At 61.5% G+C, this 17,049-nt stretch overlaps 2 protein-coding genes across 2 annotated transcripts; both read right to left on the bottom strand.

Moving 5' to 3' along the window:
- Positions 1-960: 960 nt before the first annotated feature.
- On the bottom strand, positions 961-5,344 carry MOGAT3 (monoacylglycerol O-acyltransferase 3). Its single transcript, XM_044232585.1, has 7 exons — positions 4,943-5,344; positions 4,623-4,730; positions 4,464-4,534; positions 3,994-4,198; positions 3,491-3,665; positions 2,119-2,321; positions 961-2,020 (listed from the first exon to the last, which is right to left on the bottom strand). The coding sequence occupies exons 1-7, from the start codon at positions 5,313-5,315 to the stop codon at positions 1,866-1,868; spliced, it is 1,290 nt and encodes a 429-aa protein (XP_044088520.1). The 5' UTR covers positions 5,316-5,344; the 3' UTR covers positions 961-1,865.
- A 3,729-nt stretch (positions 5,345-9,073) lies between these two features.
- Positions 9,074-16,398, bottom strand: PLOD3 (procollagen-lysine,2-oxoglutarate 5-dioxygenase 3). The gene is made up of 19 exons (XM_044232584.1): positions 16,013-16,398; positions 15,509-15,600; positions 15,203-15,339; positions 14,925-15,088; positions 14,641-14,753; positions 14,444-14,507; positions 14,007-14,104; positions 13,661-13,762; positions 13,392-13,517; positions 13,092-13,213; positions 12,589-12,693; positions 12,345-12,470; positions 11,944-12,085; positions 11,745-11,858; positions 11,468-11,536; positions 10,899-11,003; positions 10,259-10,405; positions 9,882-10,007; positions 9,074-9,531 (listed from the first exon to the last, which is right to left on the bottom strand). The coding sequence occupies exons 1-19, from the start codon at positions 16,131-16,133 to the stop codon at positions 9,376-9,378; spliced, it is 2,229 nt and encodes a 742-aa protein (XP_044088519.1). The 5' UTR covers positions 16,134-16,398; the 3' UTR covers positions 9,074-9,375.
- Between the last annotated feature and the right edge of the window lie 651 nt (positions 16,399-17,049).

Below are 17,049 nucleotides of genomic sequence, written 5' to 3' on the forward strand. Positions count from 1 at the left end.
GAGAAAAACACGTGAAGCGATCCTTAAACCACACGCAACAAGCAAGACCACATTTTCTAAGCCAGTGATCGAGAAGTGACCCTTGAGTCCCCAATCCATGACAAGGATCAGAACTTGGACACCAAGGAGAGAGGTGTGAGGGAAGGACTTCAGAGCTCTGTAAGCCCTACCCCCGCCCCCCGGAGGACCAGGCTTCCCTCCACAAGATCAGTGACAAAGATTGCAAAACTCAAAGAGCGCCGCCTACCCCAGCGTTCGCGGAGTATGTCCACCAGAGGAGTCCAACAGCCAGACGGTAGCTGACCGGATGTTCCCATCCAGGAAGGACAAGTGGCTGCATTGAACCTGTATTCTGGTGGTCTGCAGGCTAAGCGTGTTCCAGCCTCCAACTGTTTAGTTTCCATCCCTCTACCTCTCAGCCTAGAAGAGCAATGGGATTCCTAAGGAGAAATCCTGTGTCAAGTGCATGAGCAGAAAACCAAGGACAGACGAAGAGGCAGAGAAAGCTAAAAGGGAATACTCCAGAAAATCCAGGAGAGCCCCCCTGAAGAAAAGGAATCAGCTTGGAAGGTCTGGAGGCCCAGAGAACACGAAGCTATCTTAGGACAGTGTGGTCAAAAATGTCGGGGATCCTCCTTCCCCTCCTCTGCTCCTACCCTCCATCCCAAGGGGTCAGTAACAGTGTCTAGCAAGGGAGGGGGAGAGGAAGGAGGAAAAAGGGCAACCCCACCCCATTTCCACCTTCCCTAGCTGCCCCTACTGTTTAGGAAGGCAGCCTGCTTGCTGCCCTTGTTGGAGATGGAGGATTCCCACCCTCAGACGGAGAGCCAAGGGTCGCTTACTTCTCAAGCTATAGGTCGATGTACCAATTGAAGGTGAATGAAGAACTTACCCCCCTGAGAATGACCCAGATAAGCCACAGGACCGCGCTCAGATTTTCCTCCAGGAACAAGAAAAAAATTCTTCCACTGAATGTATTTTATAGGACAGTGGGAGACTAGTGTAGGTGCATGCCGATTACATTCCAGCAAGTTCTTCTGAAGTCTGGGATACAGATGCAGTCAGGGGACACTGTGACCACACGAGGACCCTTAGATGGGGCGGTCTTACCCTCTCCTGGGACTGACGACGTGTCTGTGGTAAGGGTGATGGTAGTTTGCCAATCTCCGTTCTGAGCCCTTATATTTTAATTCTTCGATCATCACAAGAGTCCTGTGCTTTCTGAGCAGATGGGCTCATGTTGACGTGATGCTGGGCAAGGAGCTGATGTGATGCTGGTCAAACAGGTCCCTGTTTCATTCATTGCCCGGCCACAGGGAAACATAAAGGACAGAGAGGGGTGTAGTACGGACCAGCATCCTCATTGCTCCCATCCGAGATCATGGCATTCCCCATACGGCCAGGAACCCTTCACGAAACTCAGCTTTCGCTCGGGCTGGCTGTTCCACCATCCGTCCTGTCTTCTCCAGCTCACCCCGCAAAGCAAAGCCGACGCCTCCCTAGAGCCACCCTCCGCAACTCAGTCCTGAGGCCCTCCAGCTCTCGGGGAAGCAGAGGCCTTCATTCCCAGAGGGAGAAAGGGCTCCGCAAAGGAAAGAGGTGCTGCAGCCGAATTAAGGCTTGTTGGTAGGAGAATTCAGGGTTCCGATCCCCACAGTCCTGGAGAATGAAGGCGGTTCCTTCCCGGACCTGCTCAACCCCCCGGAGCTGGAGGGCGAGCTCTGTAGGCATCCGATTCTACAACATCATGGTGGGAGAGAAGGAGCTTTTATTGGAGCAGTACAGAGAGGCAGTAGGCATAGCTCTCAGTGCCCTGGGCTGAGGGGCGCAGGGCTGGGGGAGTGGAGGGGAGGGGGACAGCAAGGTTAGATGAAGGTGAGGTGAGTAGAAGCTAGGACCCCGCAGCTTTCCTTGTGGTCCTCAAAGAGTTGCTCCAGAGCCTCCATAAAAAGCATGTGATAATGGTCCACTTCCTCCTCGGTGGGGTCCAGGCGCTGGGGCACTGGGATGGGGCGGCCCACTGCAGGGAGAGGGGAGACAGAGGTCGGGGGTGGGGGAGGTCCTGCCGCCCACGCAGGAAACTGACAGCAGTTTTCTTGCCCGGGGATGGGTACTCACCCACAGTGGTGATGGGCCTGGCGAAGGGGAGCAGGCCCCAGGAGTTGGCCGAGAAGAGCCCCCGGCCCCAGAAGATGCAAGGAGAGAAGCCCATGATCCTCTTAAAGGTGATCTGACACATATACTGCCAAGAATTTGTGGCAAAGGCCTTAAATTTGAAGATGTCATTCTCCCCAAAGGAGTACACAGGTACCAGGGAGGCCCTGGGAAGGGACAGAGAGAGAGAGAGAAGGGTGGTCAGGCCAGCGGCTTTTGGAGGAAACCACAAGTCCCTCCCCACACCTCTAGATTCCAATGGCCAAGGCCATTTCAAGCAGATGACCAAGATCTGCAGAGAAGGGACTCATGGTTCTTGAGAAATGAGTGTGTACTGGGCCTTCCTATGTTGACCCTTGAACAACATGGGGTAAGGGGCACTGACCCCCACCCCCAAAATCCCCATATAACTTAATACTCCCCCAAAACTTAACCCCAATAGCATGTCCAATAACATAAATAGTCAATTAACACATATTTTGTGTATGTACTATATACTGTATTCTTATAATAAAGTAAGCTGGGGGGGGCCTCTGGGTGGCTCCGTCAGTGAGGCGTCTGCCTTGGGCTCAGGTCATGATCCTAGGGTCCTGGGACTCGATCTGCACTCAGCAGGGAGTCTGCTTAAGATTCTCTCTCCCTCTGCCCCTCCCCCAGCTCATGCTCTTAACCACCCCCCCCCGCCTTCAAATAAATACAACCTTAAAAAAAATCATCAGGGAGTGCCAGGGGGGCTCAGTTGGCTGAGCGGCTAACTCTCGGTTTTGGCTTAGGTCATGATCTCGGGGTCTTGGAACTGAAACCCAAGTTGGATTTTTGCAGTCAGGGTGGTCTGTAGTCTGTTTGAGGGTCTCTGCCCCTCCCTCTGCTCCCCTCCCTCATGCCTCTCTCTCTCTCTTTTTTTTTTTTTAGATTTTATTTATTTGAGAGAGAGAGAATGAGAGCCAGCGAGCACAGGAGGCGGAGGGTCAGAGGGAGAAGCACACCCCCCTCCCCCCTCCGCCAAGCAGGGAACCCAGTGCGGGACTCGATCCCAGCACTCCAGGACCACGACCTGAGCCAAAGGCAGTAACGCAACCAACCAAGCCACCCACACTCCCCCTGCTCCTGCCTCCTTCAGAGAGGACAGAAGCCTGGCAGATGTGGGCATGGTGCTTGGCACAGAGAAAGTGCCCAAGTGTTGTGTGCCAGAGGGCACAGAGTGGGCTCTGAGGACACAGAGGCCCAACTACAGGGACCAGGATGGGTGGGGACAAAAGAGTGTGGACCCCCAGACACAATGTCAAGTTCTGACCTCTAGCAGCAGCCCCGGGCTGGGCGCCTGTACCCCACTCACCCGTGCCTCAGTGCCAGGCGCACAAAGCCTTTGCGATTGCGGAGAATGAGGCAGTGCTTCCCCGGGATGGCATACAGGGACTCCTGGGCACCCCCAACCATAATGATGACAGCCTGCCCACGCTGGGGCTGTGACAGGATAAAATCCAGGCTCTGCCGGCTCACAGGACACAGTCCTGCACAGGAGAGGAGGTGGGGAGCCATCACCACCCCCTCCCAGGCTGCTGGCCCCTCAGCCGCCCTTTAGTGAGCCCCACACCCCATTCCCTCCAAACCTGCCATCCCCATGCCCATGTCAGTGTGACCTAGAGTGCTTTTCCCTGCAAGGATGAGGGTCATTTGCTCTGGAGCTCTTCACTGATGCCCGCTGTGAAGCAGGCCAATGTTCAGGCTCCGTCCCTGCACTGGGTGCGTGGGAGGCAGTCGGGGCTGGGGGCGGGGGTGGGGGTGGGAGTGGGGGTTGGGAGGGAATGGCTGCCTCCTCCTGCTCAGCTCCAGGCTCACCATAGGACATGAGGTAGTCCCGATAGACGGGAAGGTGGAAGAGGATGTCCAGCCCTGTCACTGAGGTCTGAATCCCGGGGAACTTCTTGGAGAAGCCGTTGACGTCGGTGGAGAAATTGCAGAAGGCTCCCATGCACATGATCCCGTGTGGGTGGACACTCAGCACATAGTTGCGGTCGGGGGGCAACTCTGCGGTTTTCACCAGCTTCGGAGCGGGGGTGGTGGTGAGGTAGGATGCAGGGAAACAGGTATGGAGGGGGGACACCGGCTGAAAAGAGCTGCCCTCCGCCCTGCCCGACTGCAGAGTTCAAGGTCCTCGAATGGGGTGGGCAGCACAGAGAGCCTACTGTGCAACGCCACACTGCACTGCCCACCCCGTCTGAGGTTAGGGAGCCCAGGGTGCACAGGCAGGGGTGAGTAAGTGTGGGGGATTGGGAGAGGGAGGAGGAAGAGAGTGGATGACCTAGTACCTTGACAGGATAATAATCCCTGACATGTTTCCACATGGCCGAGTTCCTTATCCACTCAAAGCGCCTTCCACCTTGGGGCAGAGAGATGCATGGCAGGAATCCCTGGACGGCCCCCTGCCACTGTCTCTGCTTCCTGGGCACAGGTCCTGCAGCGCTTACCTTGCTTGGGTGTGTCCCAGTCCAGGAAGAGCCACACCAGGTACAGAACAGAGACCGACCAGAAGGACGTGAAGAGGAGGAAGAGAATGAGAAGAGAGAAGAAAGGGCCTGGGGGAAAGATGAGAAAGATGAGTGCGTTAGCTTTTGAAGAATCATTCCATGCCACCTGCTCTCTCCTCTTCCCCCCCCTCACAGATGGCAGATGTGCCTCCAGCCATGGCCCTGACCTCTGGCTGCCTCCTTCCCTCACAAGTGGAGCCCCAGGCTTTCTCCCTGATGTCCCTCCTCCCCATGGGGACCCCAAAGCACCAGCCTCTCACCCATGAAGAGGAAAGTGAGCACGTATTGGTAGGCGCCCAATACTTCTAGCCACTGTTTCTGCACGGACTTCATGGTGGGGCCACAGCTGGTCTGTGGAGATGCCTGTTGCAGTCGGTGCCCTCTGCCAGCGGGGGCTCCAGGACCCCCAGCACAAACGAGGAAGGTTTGGGCACCGCAGGAAGTCTCTCTTGCCAGAGGGACCAAACCCTCCGGGCCTCCCAGTGCTGGGGGTCTGTTGCGTGTGTGTGGAGAGGGAGATCCCTGGATCCGGAGCGCAGGATACCTCCAGAATGATCTTTGAACTGCCTGTGTTAGTCGGTTTGGGCTGGCCCCTGGCCGCTGGGCGGAGCTGGGAGGTTGCAGGGAATGCATAGGCGGTTCCGGGACTGATGTGGGGAGGTGGCTCCGAAGAAGCCGGAAAGCCCATCCACCGGGTCCCAGCCGTTGGCCCGGGCAAGAAGCCCGGCTGAGACTGTGGGATCTCCAGGGCGACCGGGCAGGCCCCCGCTGCGTGCCCTGGACCCGGGGAGCGGTCAAGATCACCCGGAGGCACGGCCGCGTACAAACACGCACACACCGCAGCTCTGTTCCCACGTTTAATTTCCCTGCCCGCACGCAGCCGAGGCGAGCACCGCGAGGGTCGAGGGTCGGGCGGCGCGCCTAGGTGAGGAGGGGGTGCGGATGGGCCGCGATGCCGGAGCGCGCCTCGTGCGCTTCGAGCCCCTGCGGGAGCTGCTCCACGTCGAGCTCGGGCAGCGCATCCACCTGTGCTCCGCTGGGCCGCGCGCTTCGCTGCACCGGGATCGGCCCCCCACCCCCGGCGGGCAGAACGGGACGCCCGAGGGGTAGTGGTTGGGATCCCCAGCCGGTGCCCTTCCTGCCCAGCCGTTCAGGTCCTGGGCGGTTGCCAAAGGGGGCGAGGCCGGCGTGGCCAAGTCGTAGCCAGCAGCCAGGGACCTTCACCGCCCGGCGCCTCCTGCGCGCTCCGCAGCCACGAGCCCGGAGGGTTCGGTAACTGCTGGAAGAACTCGTCGTTCCCGAAAGAGAGGACAGGCACCAGGCCTGCCCTCGAGGGTAGCCCGCGAGCGTCCCGCCGGGCCGCTGCGCGTCCTCACCGTGTTCCAGGGCCAATTCGACAAAGCCCTTCTGATTCCGGATCCGCGGTTCCATGGTGTAATGGTTAGCACTCTGGACTCTGATTCCGGATCCGCAAATCGGCTCGCCGGGTTTTGCCTCCAGCGCTTCCAGGGGACCTCCCATGGCGAGGACCTTCACCTGGCCGCCCCCAGGCTGGGACAGCAGATAGGCTGCGCCGGCCTTGTCATAGGACTCCAAACCTGGGGAAGGGGACAAGGGCCCCGGATGCCTGGGTCTTTGAGAAAAGAGGGAGGAGGGCACCGTGGAGGTAGAGAGGGGACCAGGAGCTCCCACCCCGCACTCCAGAGAGGGGGAGGGTGACACAGCAGGGACTGGGTGAATCTCCGCTCTTCTCATCACTACACGGGAAGAGGGGGAGGCGGAACCGACGAGGCAGCATGAGGAGGTGTGGCGGGAGGCCGGGTGGTGGGGGGCGGTTTGTTGGAGAAGCTGGCGGTCTCCCTGCGGATGTTGCTGAAGGCCCTGCTAAAGGCCCCGGGCCCCCTGGGAGTGGAAGCCAAAGAGAAAGTTGCGAGAGGGATCAGTTCTGGGGTTTTAACCAGCTGGGGCCCCCACTCTGGCCAGAAGATTAGACTCTGGGGGCAGAGGTGGTAACCAGAGAAGAGTCTATTCCAAAGCCTTCCCCCTGTGCCCCCCCCCACGACCCCCAGTCTCCTCTCCTCCCCCGACAGCACACCATTCTTGGATGGCCTCACTGACACAGGGAAGTAATCTCAGAAATGTCTCCAGATGGCCCAGCTATGGCCCCAGGGAGAGGGGTGGCCTCCTGCCCATGGTGTGTCTCTGTCTCTAGAGCCAGACCAGGTAGAGGGCGGTTAGGATCCAGGCTCGGCTTAGAAGAGCAAGGGGCCACAGGGCCAGGCACACCTGGGCTGGAGGATGGAGTGGGGGTTACTCAGGACCCAGGCCTTTACGTTCCCAGTTACCCGCCTCTGCCCCCGCATCCCTGTTCCATGGCTTCAGGCCCTCCTGCCCAGGCTAATTCCTTCCCATTCCTTCAGCGGGCTCCGGAGAGCCCTGTCCTGCTTCCCTCCCGATAATAGGGAAGCAGAATGCAAGGTGCTAAGCCTCACTGAGCCCCAAGAAGGAGAAGACCCGTTGAAGGACAGCAATCAGTCAAGGAGCCCAGCGGAGGGGGCTGGAGGGGGCTGGCATACTGTGGAGGGACATCCCATAGGGGCCACTTTGGGTTCTTTTTTTGGGGGGGATTCTTAAGTACACTCCTTGTGGTCCAACACCCTGGCCCTGACCCTTGGCCCTGGTTCGGCTCCTGTGTCCACCCCTGCTTGCTGGCCTGAACCTTGCACCCTCGTGAGCCCCGGCAAGAAAGGGTTAACCACTACTGAGCTCACAGGGTTGTGACCAATGGGACCAAACAGAAATGCCTAGGGGTGTGGCCAGGAGCCTGAGAGCCAGGGTATGTGGACCGGACCTTGGGCCTCTGCGGGGTGGGTGTGGGGGGCTTTGAGGAGCCTGGCAGAGAGGTCTGGGAAAGTGGGGTGTCATCAGGGTGGTGTGTGCCATGAATGGCAGGGCTCCCCACATGACTGAGAGCATCTAGACACCCCTTTAGTTGCCACAGTCCAGCCCCTAAGGACTCTTTGGGAGACATTCCAGAAAGAAGGGCTCTTTGGGAAAGGCCATCGATGGGCCAGCCCAAAAGGGTACACCCTCCATGTGGGCGGGGGCCAGTCCTCACATGGCCAGGGTCCTCCCCAACACTGGCCAGGGCTGTGGAACCGGCACCATCTCGGTTCCCTCTCCGGGTGGGGAAATGTCACTTAAAAAAAAAAAAAGATTTTATTTATTTGACAGACAGAGATCACAAGTAGGCAGAAAGCAGGCAGAGAGAGAGGAGGAAGCAGGCTCCCCGCCGAGCAGAGAGCCTGATGCGGGGCTTGATCCCAGAACCCCGGGATCATGACCTGAGCCAAAGGCAGAGGCTTTAACCCACTGAGCCACTCAGGCGCCCCAGAAATGTCACTTTTTAAGGCAGGTATGACACAAACTCCATGAGGTGCCTCTGTCCCACGGTCTCCTGGCATAAAATACTTTCCCACTTTCCCTCCTTTGTGGTGATTTTCTGGGTAAGGTCTCCCCCAGTTTTGAGCCACAAGAAGACAGGTGTTCTCATCAACCCTAACCCTGTGGCAGGTGCCCAGCAGGTGAGGGGTACTCAGTAAATGACGGGTGGGTTGTAGGACACAGGATGAGCAAGCCACTGTTCAAACTGGCACACCCTTTCTGCCCTGTCCCCTGCTTCGCTTCCGGGCAGGTTGTGCCCACCCCCCCCACACACACACACTCCCCGCCTGGAGGTATTTTCTCCTGTCCCTGCTCAACCCACTTCCATCCACAGGGAGACCGGGTGAGATGCACAAAAATGTCTGGCCAGAGAGATGATCCAGGGGTCTTGCTTGCTTGGCAAGGGCTTGATGGGCGCCCCCCAGAGGCTGGAAGACATAAGCTCTCAGGAGGTCTCACCTCTTTTGAAGGCTACTTCCCATTCCCCTCTTCCAGGAAGCTTTCTTGGGATGACCTTCCAAGCCTTCCCTTTTTCTGATCTTTCCTACCCAAAAGCTTCGGTCCCACAAGCCTCCTGTGTCTTCCCTTGAAACGCATGCTTGCCTTGGCATTGTCCCCAAAGCCCAGCCCTGGGGATCTCCCACCCCCACACTTCACGCAGGAAGAAAATGCCCTCAAGTGACGAAGCTAGAGGTTGCCGGGGTGGTGCCGAGGTCTTTGGACCTGGCCCTTCTCAGGCTTCCCCACCCACCCCCCAGGCAACACAGAGGAGTTAGAGATGGCATCCGGGGAAGCTTCTCGGTTCTCACACTGCTCTACAATCTGCTTCTGCCTCCTTTTCCTCTATGTTCTTTTTCTTTGGAGTAACTCCATGTCTCCCCTCTGCTCTGGGGGCAGGAAGGATTCGGGGTCGGTGGCGAGGGGAAAGACGGACACGGACTCAAGAATTACAAATCCTCCTTTATTGGGAGGGAGGCTGAGAAACAATAATTTATTGTATGGGGAGCCCCCAGAAGTCTTCTCCCCATGAACCTTTGGGGAATGAGGGGTGGGGCAAGGGGGCTCCCAGGAGCTTCCTGAGAGGGCTGTGTGTTGGGGGGGGAGGCGGCACATTCAGTCCCAGGCACTACCCAGCATCCACTCAGGAAGGGAGGCGCCAGACACAACCCCCCCTCCAAGGCTGTGGGGGGGGGGCGCGCACGTGCGGGAAGGCACAATGGTAGGGAGAGTGTGGCAGAGTGGTTGAATGTCAGGGGTCGACAAAGGACACCATGATATAGCGGGTGCCCCGAGTCGTGGGCAGCCCCTCGTGGTAGTGGGTGAGGCGGCCGGGGTGCAGGAGCCCCCAGCCCTTCCGCGGGGACGAGACTATGCAGTTATAACGCAGGAAGCGACAGCCACCTCCCTGCAAGAGGACAGGGGATCGGAGGCGGACAGTGAGCGGACAGGGCGCCGCGGGTCAGGCCGCTCCAGCGGGGGGGTGAGAGGCAGGCACGGGGGCTTGGAGGGTTGGCACACGAGGGAGGCACGGGAGGGACAGGCACACAGCCCGGAAGAGGCCCAGGAGATGGCACCTGCGAAGGAACTGGACAGGGGAAGAGGGCAGGCCGCGGGGAGGATGGGTGACAGAAGGGGGTGTGGGGGTCGTCGGGGGTGGGGGGCAGGCCAGCAAGGTCCCTGGGGCTCACGTGAGCGCGTGCACATGTGTGGAGGGGCCTGCTGGGGTCCTGACGCAGGCGGGCGCTAGGGGCTCACCTCATAATCCAGGCCCTTGTGGTTGAGGGCCACGTTGAGGGTGAAGGTGGACGAGTCGTGATGCGGCCGCAAAGAGGGCTGCTCGTCCGGCCGGTAGCGGACCACGAAGTTCATCACCGCCCGGGTCTGTGGGGACACGAGAGAGGACACCGGAAGGATGGCCGCGAGGTCCTGGGCCCTTCCGAGGAGGGTGGTGGGGGAGGGCCGCAGGGGTCTCACTGCTAACTCCCCCCCCCCCCGGGGCGGCCCTTCGGTGGGACCCCTTTCCACGGGGCTCCGGGTGCTACGGGGGCTGAAGGGGCGCCGTGTGGAGACTTCCAGCAAGGACCGGGCTGTGTGGGAGGGTGCACGTGGGGTCGGCGGGGGCGGCGGCCCACCTTGGTGTGGTAGCCTGGGAACAGGCTCTCTGTCATGGGTCCCACGTACGTCCTCAGCAGCTGGAGCCACTGGTCCTCATAGCCCACCTGCTTCATGTGGATGTCCACGGTGGGCACGTTCTCGTAGCCTCCGGCCAGCCTCGAGTCCTGCGGGTGGCGGGCACTGAGCCCCGACAGGGCCACGCCAGCCTCCCCCCTCCTCTTGCTCTCAGCCCTGAAAGCTTGCGTGACCTGCGTCTGGGAGCCTCGACCGTTTAGCCTCACCACCCCTACCGGCCCTGAAGATGTCACCTCTTCCGTGAAGCCCCTCGGTCCCCCCACGTCTGGGCCCAGGGCCCCTCCGGTGACTCCTGCAGTGTCTGGGCTGCCCGACACAGCCTTCAGGAGCTGAGACTGTGACGGACGCTAGAAGCTGAAGTGCAGGAGGGCAGGGCGTGACCAAGTGTGGCTCAACGTGTCACACCCCCCAGGTCAGCGGCCGGCATCTGGGACCTGCCAGCCTCAGGTAAGGAGTTCCTAAATGAATGCATGCACACAGGCACGCAGTTGTGCCCCCTGTGGGTCCCCCGCACCTCTCCTCCCCTCCCCTGGGGTCCCCTTCTCCAGGCACCCCCCCCTCCCCTGCCCCGGCCCCTCTCACCTCGTGCCGGCCCCCTGACCACTGGCCGTAGTGCTCCATTTCCTCCACCAGCTCGTCGCACATCTGGTCGGACAGCAGCGGGAACCAGTACACGTCTGGGCACGGCTGAGGACGGGCAGGGGAAGAACAATGGGGCCGGGGGACCCTTGCAGACCTCTCGGGAGGAGACAGGCAGCCAACCCAGGGGGGCGAAAGCCGCAGAAGAAAGGGAAGCCAGGAGTTGGGAGAAGCTGGGGGAACGGGGATCAGAGCACGGGGATGGGCCGGGAAAGGCGGGGCCGGAGAAGGTGGGAGCGGCGCAGGGAACCCAGTGCAGACGGCAGGAGCATGCCAGAGCCCCAGGTGGACCTTCTTTACAAAACTGTCACTTCACCCATAACACCCACAGGCCCAACAGACAAGAAAGAATCGCTCTGATGATTGGCGGGGTGGGGAGCGGAAGGCCTATCTGCTTGGCCTTTGCCTCTGTCTGCCCGAGGGCAGTCCGTCTGGGAAGCACCCATCAACGCAGCGCAGTGGACTCGGGGCGGGGGCCGCCGGGGCAGTCGGGGGTCCTGCATGGGGCTCACCTGCTCCACAAGTCCCTCCCCTTCGAGGGCCCGGCTGTAGTTCTCATGAATGTACTGTTCCTTCCAGTCCTGCGGGAGAAGGGGTGGGGTGTGCACCTTGACATGTACCCTCTTCACTGCCCCCGGTCCCACCGAGGGAGCCCCAGGGCCACGACCGCGACGGCCTCTCCCCAGGCAGGAGCAGGACCTGGGAGTGAGTGTGTGTGTGCACCCATGCCTGCGCCCTCCTGTAGCCAAGGGCATGTCCCGCGATCTGAGCAAGACAGCTGGCACTTACCAGGGGGTTGTCGAAGATCTGCCAGAGGTCAGGGTGCAGATGGTCGGTGTTGTACCGGGAAGTGGCCAGGAGGCGGCCAAATTCGTGCTGATTGCTCAGGTGGAGGAAGATGCCCTGGAGTGGGGCAGGGGGAGGGTATGAGGAGACACCGGTGGCTTCTTGCCAGCACCCCGCCTTCAGGCATGCAGGCCGCACTCACCTTGTCCCGCAGGCTCTTACAGAAGGCCATGTCAGGGTCAGTGTCGCTGCCCGAGAACACCTCCCTCTGGGGCAGCTCTGTCCTCAGGGTCTCGCCACGGATCACGTATGCCTGGGATATATAGGGCACATTCCACACGCCCCTGGAGGCACCCACACGGGGGTCAGTGAGGTGGGGGACCCTTCCCCAAGGCGGCCCAGGTCAACCCCAGAGCCCCTTCCCTTGGGGCACCCCACTCTCCGAGCTGCAAGGTCCACCGGCTTTCTGGTCACGACACCTCAGGCCGGCTTCCCCCTGAGCCCGGCCCCAAAGCTGGGGCCCTTTGCGACAGGTGAGGCTCTGGGGGAGTGCACAGGGGTGTTTGGGCCCTGATGGATGGGAGGGGCCACGGCAGGACTCACACTCGCTTCCGCTGTACCAGCTCTACGTAGTCCTCCGAGCGCGCATAGTACTCGTCGGGGCTCAGGGCTCCCCAGAAGTTGGACCACAGCTTCCCGTGACGGGACAGCATGGGCGCTATCACCTTCCTGCGGACAGGCGGAGCGGAAGGCCAGGCACAGGTGAGCCCCGGGTCCCAGGAAGGAGGGGGGACAGGGACTTCCTGGGGACTCTCTGGGGACCCTCTGGCTGAGTCGGGCAAGCGACCTGTTCTCTTCGATGAGGATGCGCAGGGTCTGCTGGTTGGTGAGGACGGCGTCGGCATCCAGGCTGAAGTAGAATTCGCACTCCGGGTCCTGCCGACAAGTGTCCCTGGAGGGGACAGGTCGGTGAGCAGAGGGGTAAAACGGGAGCGGGTCGGGAGAGGAGGGACTGTGTGGTGGGTAGGAGGAACCCCCCACTACCCGCTGACAAGGGGGAGAAGAAACTGGGTAGAAACATCAGCAAGAGGACAGGAAGAAGACTATGGGGGGGGCCTTTGGCTCCCCGCCCTGCCACTCATTAGAGCGATTCTCTCTTGTCTCTTGGGCCTATTGGTGTAGGGGGGTGGTGTGCATGCTTCCCCAGGACCCCGAGGTTCTCCTGGCTGCGAGGGTGTCCCCGTGAAGGCTGAGCACAGGCTGCACAGCGTGTGGACGGGAAAGGGCGGGTGCGGAGGCCGGCAGACCCCCTTGGCTCTCACCCGTGCTCCCCGCCCAGTGCTCACTCACATGGCCATGTCCCTGGCCTCGCCTGGCGTCAGGGCCTCCTCTGGCCCCACCAGCTTCACAGCTGAGAAGTGGTCCTGGAGCTGGGGCCAGGAGTCTGCGATGTGGGGCTCATGGTACACCTCCTGGAGAAGCGGGGGGTAGAGAGGGCAGAGAAGATGGGGTCTGAGGGAGAGGAGGGGGCAGGTGGTGAGCAGAAAGGGTGCAGGAAGGAGTCTGGGTGGGTGGGAGTTCCAATCCAGGCAGGGGCAAAGCCCCTTGGGAGGGCGCACAAGGGAGAGGCCGCCTGCAGGGGTGTCTCACGTTGTTATGCAGGAAGAGGGTGATCCTGTCCGGGGGGTAGTCCAGGAGCAGCAGCCGCTGCAGGAAGCGGGGCAGGAACGGGGTAGGTTGTTCCACAAACACAGCCAGAAGCACCCGGGGGGGAGGCTAGAAGGTACAAGATGGTGCTCAGAGGAGAGCCCGGGCCCCCACACCGGTGTGTCCTCCACCACCCTGGCAGGCTGGGAGTCCCCAGGAGCTCCGGCCTATGCCCTGGCCCTCAGCACACTCTCCCTGCAACCCCTCCTCACCTGCCCCCCCGGGAGTGTCCGCCGGTCCCGGCCGCAGAACCCACAGCCTCCCTGGGGGGTCCAGCCGTTAGGGACATAGTTTCCCAGGTAATTCAGCTGGAGCTGTTGGGAGAGGCAGTTAGAGTTGGAAGCAAAGGGGTCCAGCAGCAGCGCTGGGGACGGTCAGGTGGACGGACAGGGGACAGGGCAGGGAGGGGAGAGATGGACACTCAGAACCTCTCCCAGTACCTCTGCCGCTGGGGTTGGGGAGGACTGGCTGCTTGGAAGGGCTGGAGGCACGCAGGGGTGGGGGCTAGGTCTGATTGGAGCAGGGGTGGGGGGGTGAGGGTATGAACCACTGGAGCACCTTAGTGGGACCGTTCCCATGGACCACGACAGGAAGTGTGTCATAGGCCACATTCCGGATACGCACACGGTTCCGATCAAACTTTAAAACCACCTCATCTGGGGAAGAAAAGCCCAGCTTTATACTCTTTTCCTCTCAAAGCTGCCAAGCAACAGATGCTTCTGAATATGGAGGGGGGCGGGGAGCCCAGCTGCTCTAGAGACAGGATAAAGGACTGTGGCTCCAGGGGCATGGGGGGAGCGGCCACTGTCTCTCTCCCGAGGGTACTGACCAGACTCCGGCCACCCTGGGGAGCTCCACCCTCCTCCCCCGGTGACCCGGCAAGTCACCTTCACAAAGGCATTTTCCTCCCCTGTAACGGGTGGTGACCATAGGTTCTCCTTTCGTAGGGCTGTTGTATTAAATAAAATCACAGAAGCGGTGCCCTTTCTCCTCACCTAAAGCCCCATTGAGATTCTGAAAGATCCGGGATTTATGATCCAGATTGAGGCCGAGTTTCTCCTGGATGGGATGAAATGGGGTGGGCCATCACTACCCACTCTTTCTAGAACCTCCCTAAAGCCCTAGCCCCCTCATCTCCCCTTCAGGCTGCACCCAGAGCCACAGGTAGCCGCCCTCCACCATCCTTCCCTACCCTGAGCCCCGGGTCCAGGTAGACTCGTGTATAGAACAGCTGGTCGTCGTCATCGTCCTTGTACTGCCACTGGCGGACGACTTGGTGGATGGTGGGGGCAAAGCCAATGAATCCTGTAGGGGTGGGCGGGCGCTGACCCCAAGGCTCTCAGAGTCCCAGGGACCCATCCCCACTCCCTCTCTAGCCTGGGGGCCCCTGGAATGCTCCAGGCCCCAGCGCCCCCCCCCCCACGCTCCATGCCCTAGTACCGCTCCCCCCCACGCCTTGGGCACTCTGCCACTCACCACCAGAGTTGAGGAAGCGCTTCCCCGTGCCCACCTCAGGGTACTGCTCCGCCAGCCCCCACTCGGGCCAGCAGAAGCCCTCCGCGGAGAAGAGCAGGCGGCTGCCGGTCTGGACAAACTTCTTCAGCAGCTCCGAGGGGCTGCCAGCCAGAATCACGTCGTAGCTGGGTGAGGGAGACTGGGCGTGAGCGGGGCAACCACGGGAACCTCGTGCTCCTTACCCTGTCCTCCTGCTTGCGCCCCCCCCCACCCCGCCTCCCCGTCAGCGGCCCCTTTACCTGTCCACAAACATGATGACCATGTCCTCCCGGTCTGCGTATTTTTCCATCTCCTTCTTGAGCCACCTGACCTTCTGTCCTCCACCAACCGTTCGGGCCACATCACCCCCTCGCCACTCCTCTCCCAGGCCCAGGGTCTGTTGGGGGTCGGGGTGGGGGGGAGACCCGCCAAGCCAGGGAGGGGCTCAGTCCGCCAGAGGGGCCCTCCTGACCAGGCTCACCGCGGGGCCCCAAGCATGCAGCCCTCAGCCCACTCCTCCTGCCTCTCCTCCCCTCCTAGGGACCAGCAGGCTTTCCTCTCCTCACCCGCACTGTGTAGTTGAAGAACTCCGCGGACCGCAGGAAACGCCGGTATCCTTCCGTCTCGGCTGTGGCCACCGTGATCACCAGCAGCTTCTCTGTCACCAGCCGGGAATTGGCGCTCGGGACCCACTCACCCAGCTCACCCCCCGCCCCCCGCAACGCGCTCCGCTCACCGCAGACCCCCTTGCCCTCCCTCCGACGCTGCTCCTGTCCCGTTTGTTTTTTTTTTTCCGATTCCCTCTTAAACTCTTCCCAACCTGGGGAACTTTGGCCCCAGTGGAGAGCTGGATGGGAGTAACACCCAGGAATTCGGGGTCAGTTCACATGCGAAGCTGGAAATCCCAGCCCAGGGTGGGCAGTGGGCGAGGGGCCGCGTGGTTCACCCTGTGCAGGGCGCACGGCGTGGGAGAGGCCGGCCACCCCCTCCCGGCCTTGACCCTTCCCCGGCGCCGCCGGCAGGCACGCGAACCCGGCACCCGCTCGGCTCGGCGCTCCCGGGGTTCTCACCTGGGTTAACCGGGTCGCTGCCCCGCGGACGGTCGGAGGCCGAGGTTGCAGGAGGCGGCGACAGCAGCAGCAGCAGCAGGAGCCCCGGCAGGAGCCGGAGTCCCGGGCCAGAGGAGGCCATGGCGTGGGAGCGGGCGGAGACCGCACAGCGGCTCGCAGGGCGCTGGGGCAGTGCGCCCGGATCCCAACTCCGGGGAGGGGCTCTGGGAAGAGGGGCCGGGGCTGCCGTGCGGCCAGCCGCGAGGAGGAGCAGGGCTGGGGCGCCGCCCTGGAAAAAAGGCGTAGCCTGAGGCTACTGAAAACTCGAGAAGCCGGCGCCGCGGACAAGGGGAGGATTGTACCCGGGCGTGAGCGCGCGGGTGGCGCGGAACCAGCGGAGGGGGCGCCCGGCCGCGGAGCGGGGGAGGGGCGGGGGCTCGGGCCCGCGATCCGGAGCCGAGGACTGCGGTGAGAGGCAGGCCGGCCCAGTGCCTCCCGACACACGAGGAAACTGAAACCCGGAGAGGGGAAGTGACCCCCTGCAGGTCGGGCGGGATGCGGAGGCGGGTCTTTGCCGCAGCCCAGCCCGGAGCCGTGGGGCGGAAGGCTGGGAGAGCACGGCGGTGGGGGCGCGGGGAGCTTGGGCGAGCGGAGGAGCCGGCGGCAAGGAGGGAGAAGGCCGAGCAGTCTGCGGCCCCAGGGGCAATGGAGGTTGAGCTTTCGGCAGAGGGTCCCAGGGGACCTCTCGGATTGACCACTCAAGCCTGCCCACTTTCTTCGGTAGTCCAGCCCATCATCTCTACCGCCCCCGGGAGAAGCTCCAGGGGTTGCGTTTGCGATGATGGCATCTTCAGAAGAACCGAAGGAAAATGACATTTCTCAAAAGACCACTGGCATCGCCTCTTTAAAGTAATACATTTCGGGGAGTCCCACAAAATACACAACCACTCAGACCGGAAGTAGTTTTGCCCCTATAAAATATGGCGGAAAGCTTTCTCGTCTCCTAGGCAACACCACCTCCTGCGTAGGCACGTAGGGATGACTGCGCACGCGCAGAA

Source organism: Neovison vison, chromosome 14 (assembly GCF_020171115.1).
Source record: "Neovison vison isolate M4711 chromosome 14, ASM_NN_V1, whole genome shotgun sequence".
Lineage (NCBI taxonomy): Eukaryota > Metazoa > Chordata > Mammalia > Carnivora > Mustelidae > Neogale > Neogale vison.

What these genes read in the sequence shown, in the direction of transcription:
- MOGAT3 (XM_044232585.1), bottom strand. Translation starts at nt 5,315, where the DNA reads ATGCATTCCCTGCAACCTCCCAGCTCCGCCCAGCGGCCAGGGGCCAGC. An exon ending in GCTCACTTTCCTCTTCATGG is followed by an intron (nt 4,731 to 4,942) that starts GTGAGAGGCTGG and finishes TCTTTCCCCCAG; the next exon opens with GCCCTTTCTTCTCTCTTCTC. An exon ending in CTGGGACACACCCAAGCAAG is followed by an intron (nt 4,535 to 4,622) that starts GTAAGCGCTGCA and finishes CTCTGCCCCAAG; the next exon opens with GTGGAAGGCGCTTTGAGTGG.
- PLOD3 (XM_044232584.1), bottom strand. Translation starts at nt 16,133, where the DNA reads ATGGCCTCCTCTGGCCCGGGACTCCGGCTCCTGCCGGGGCTCCTGCTG. An exon ending in GGACACTCCCGGGGGGGCAG is followed by an intron (nt 13,518 to 13,660) that starts GTGAGGAGGGGT and finishes TGTACCTTCTAG; the next exon opens with CCTCCCCCCCGGGTGCTTCT. An exon ending in CTGGTACAGCGGAAGCGAGT is followed by an intron (nt 12,086 to 12,344) that starts GTGAGTCCTGCC and finishes GGGTGCCTCCAG; the next exon opens with GGGCGTGTGGAATGTGCCCT.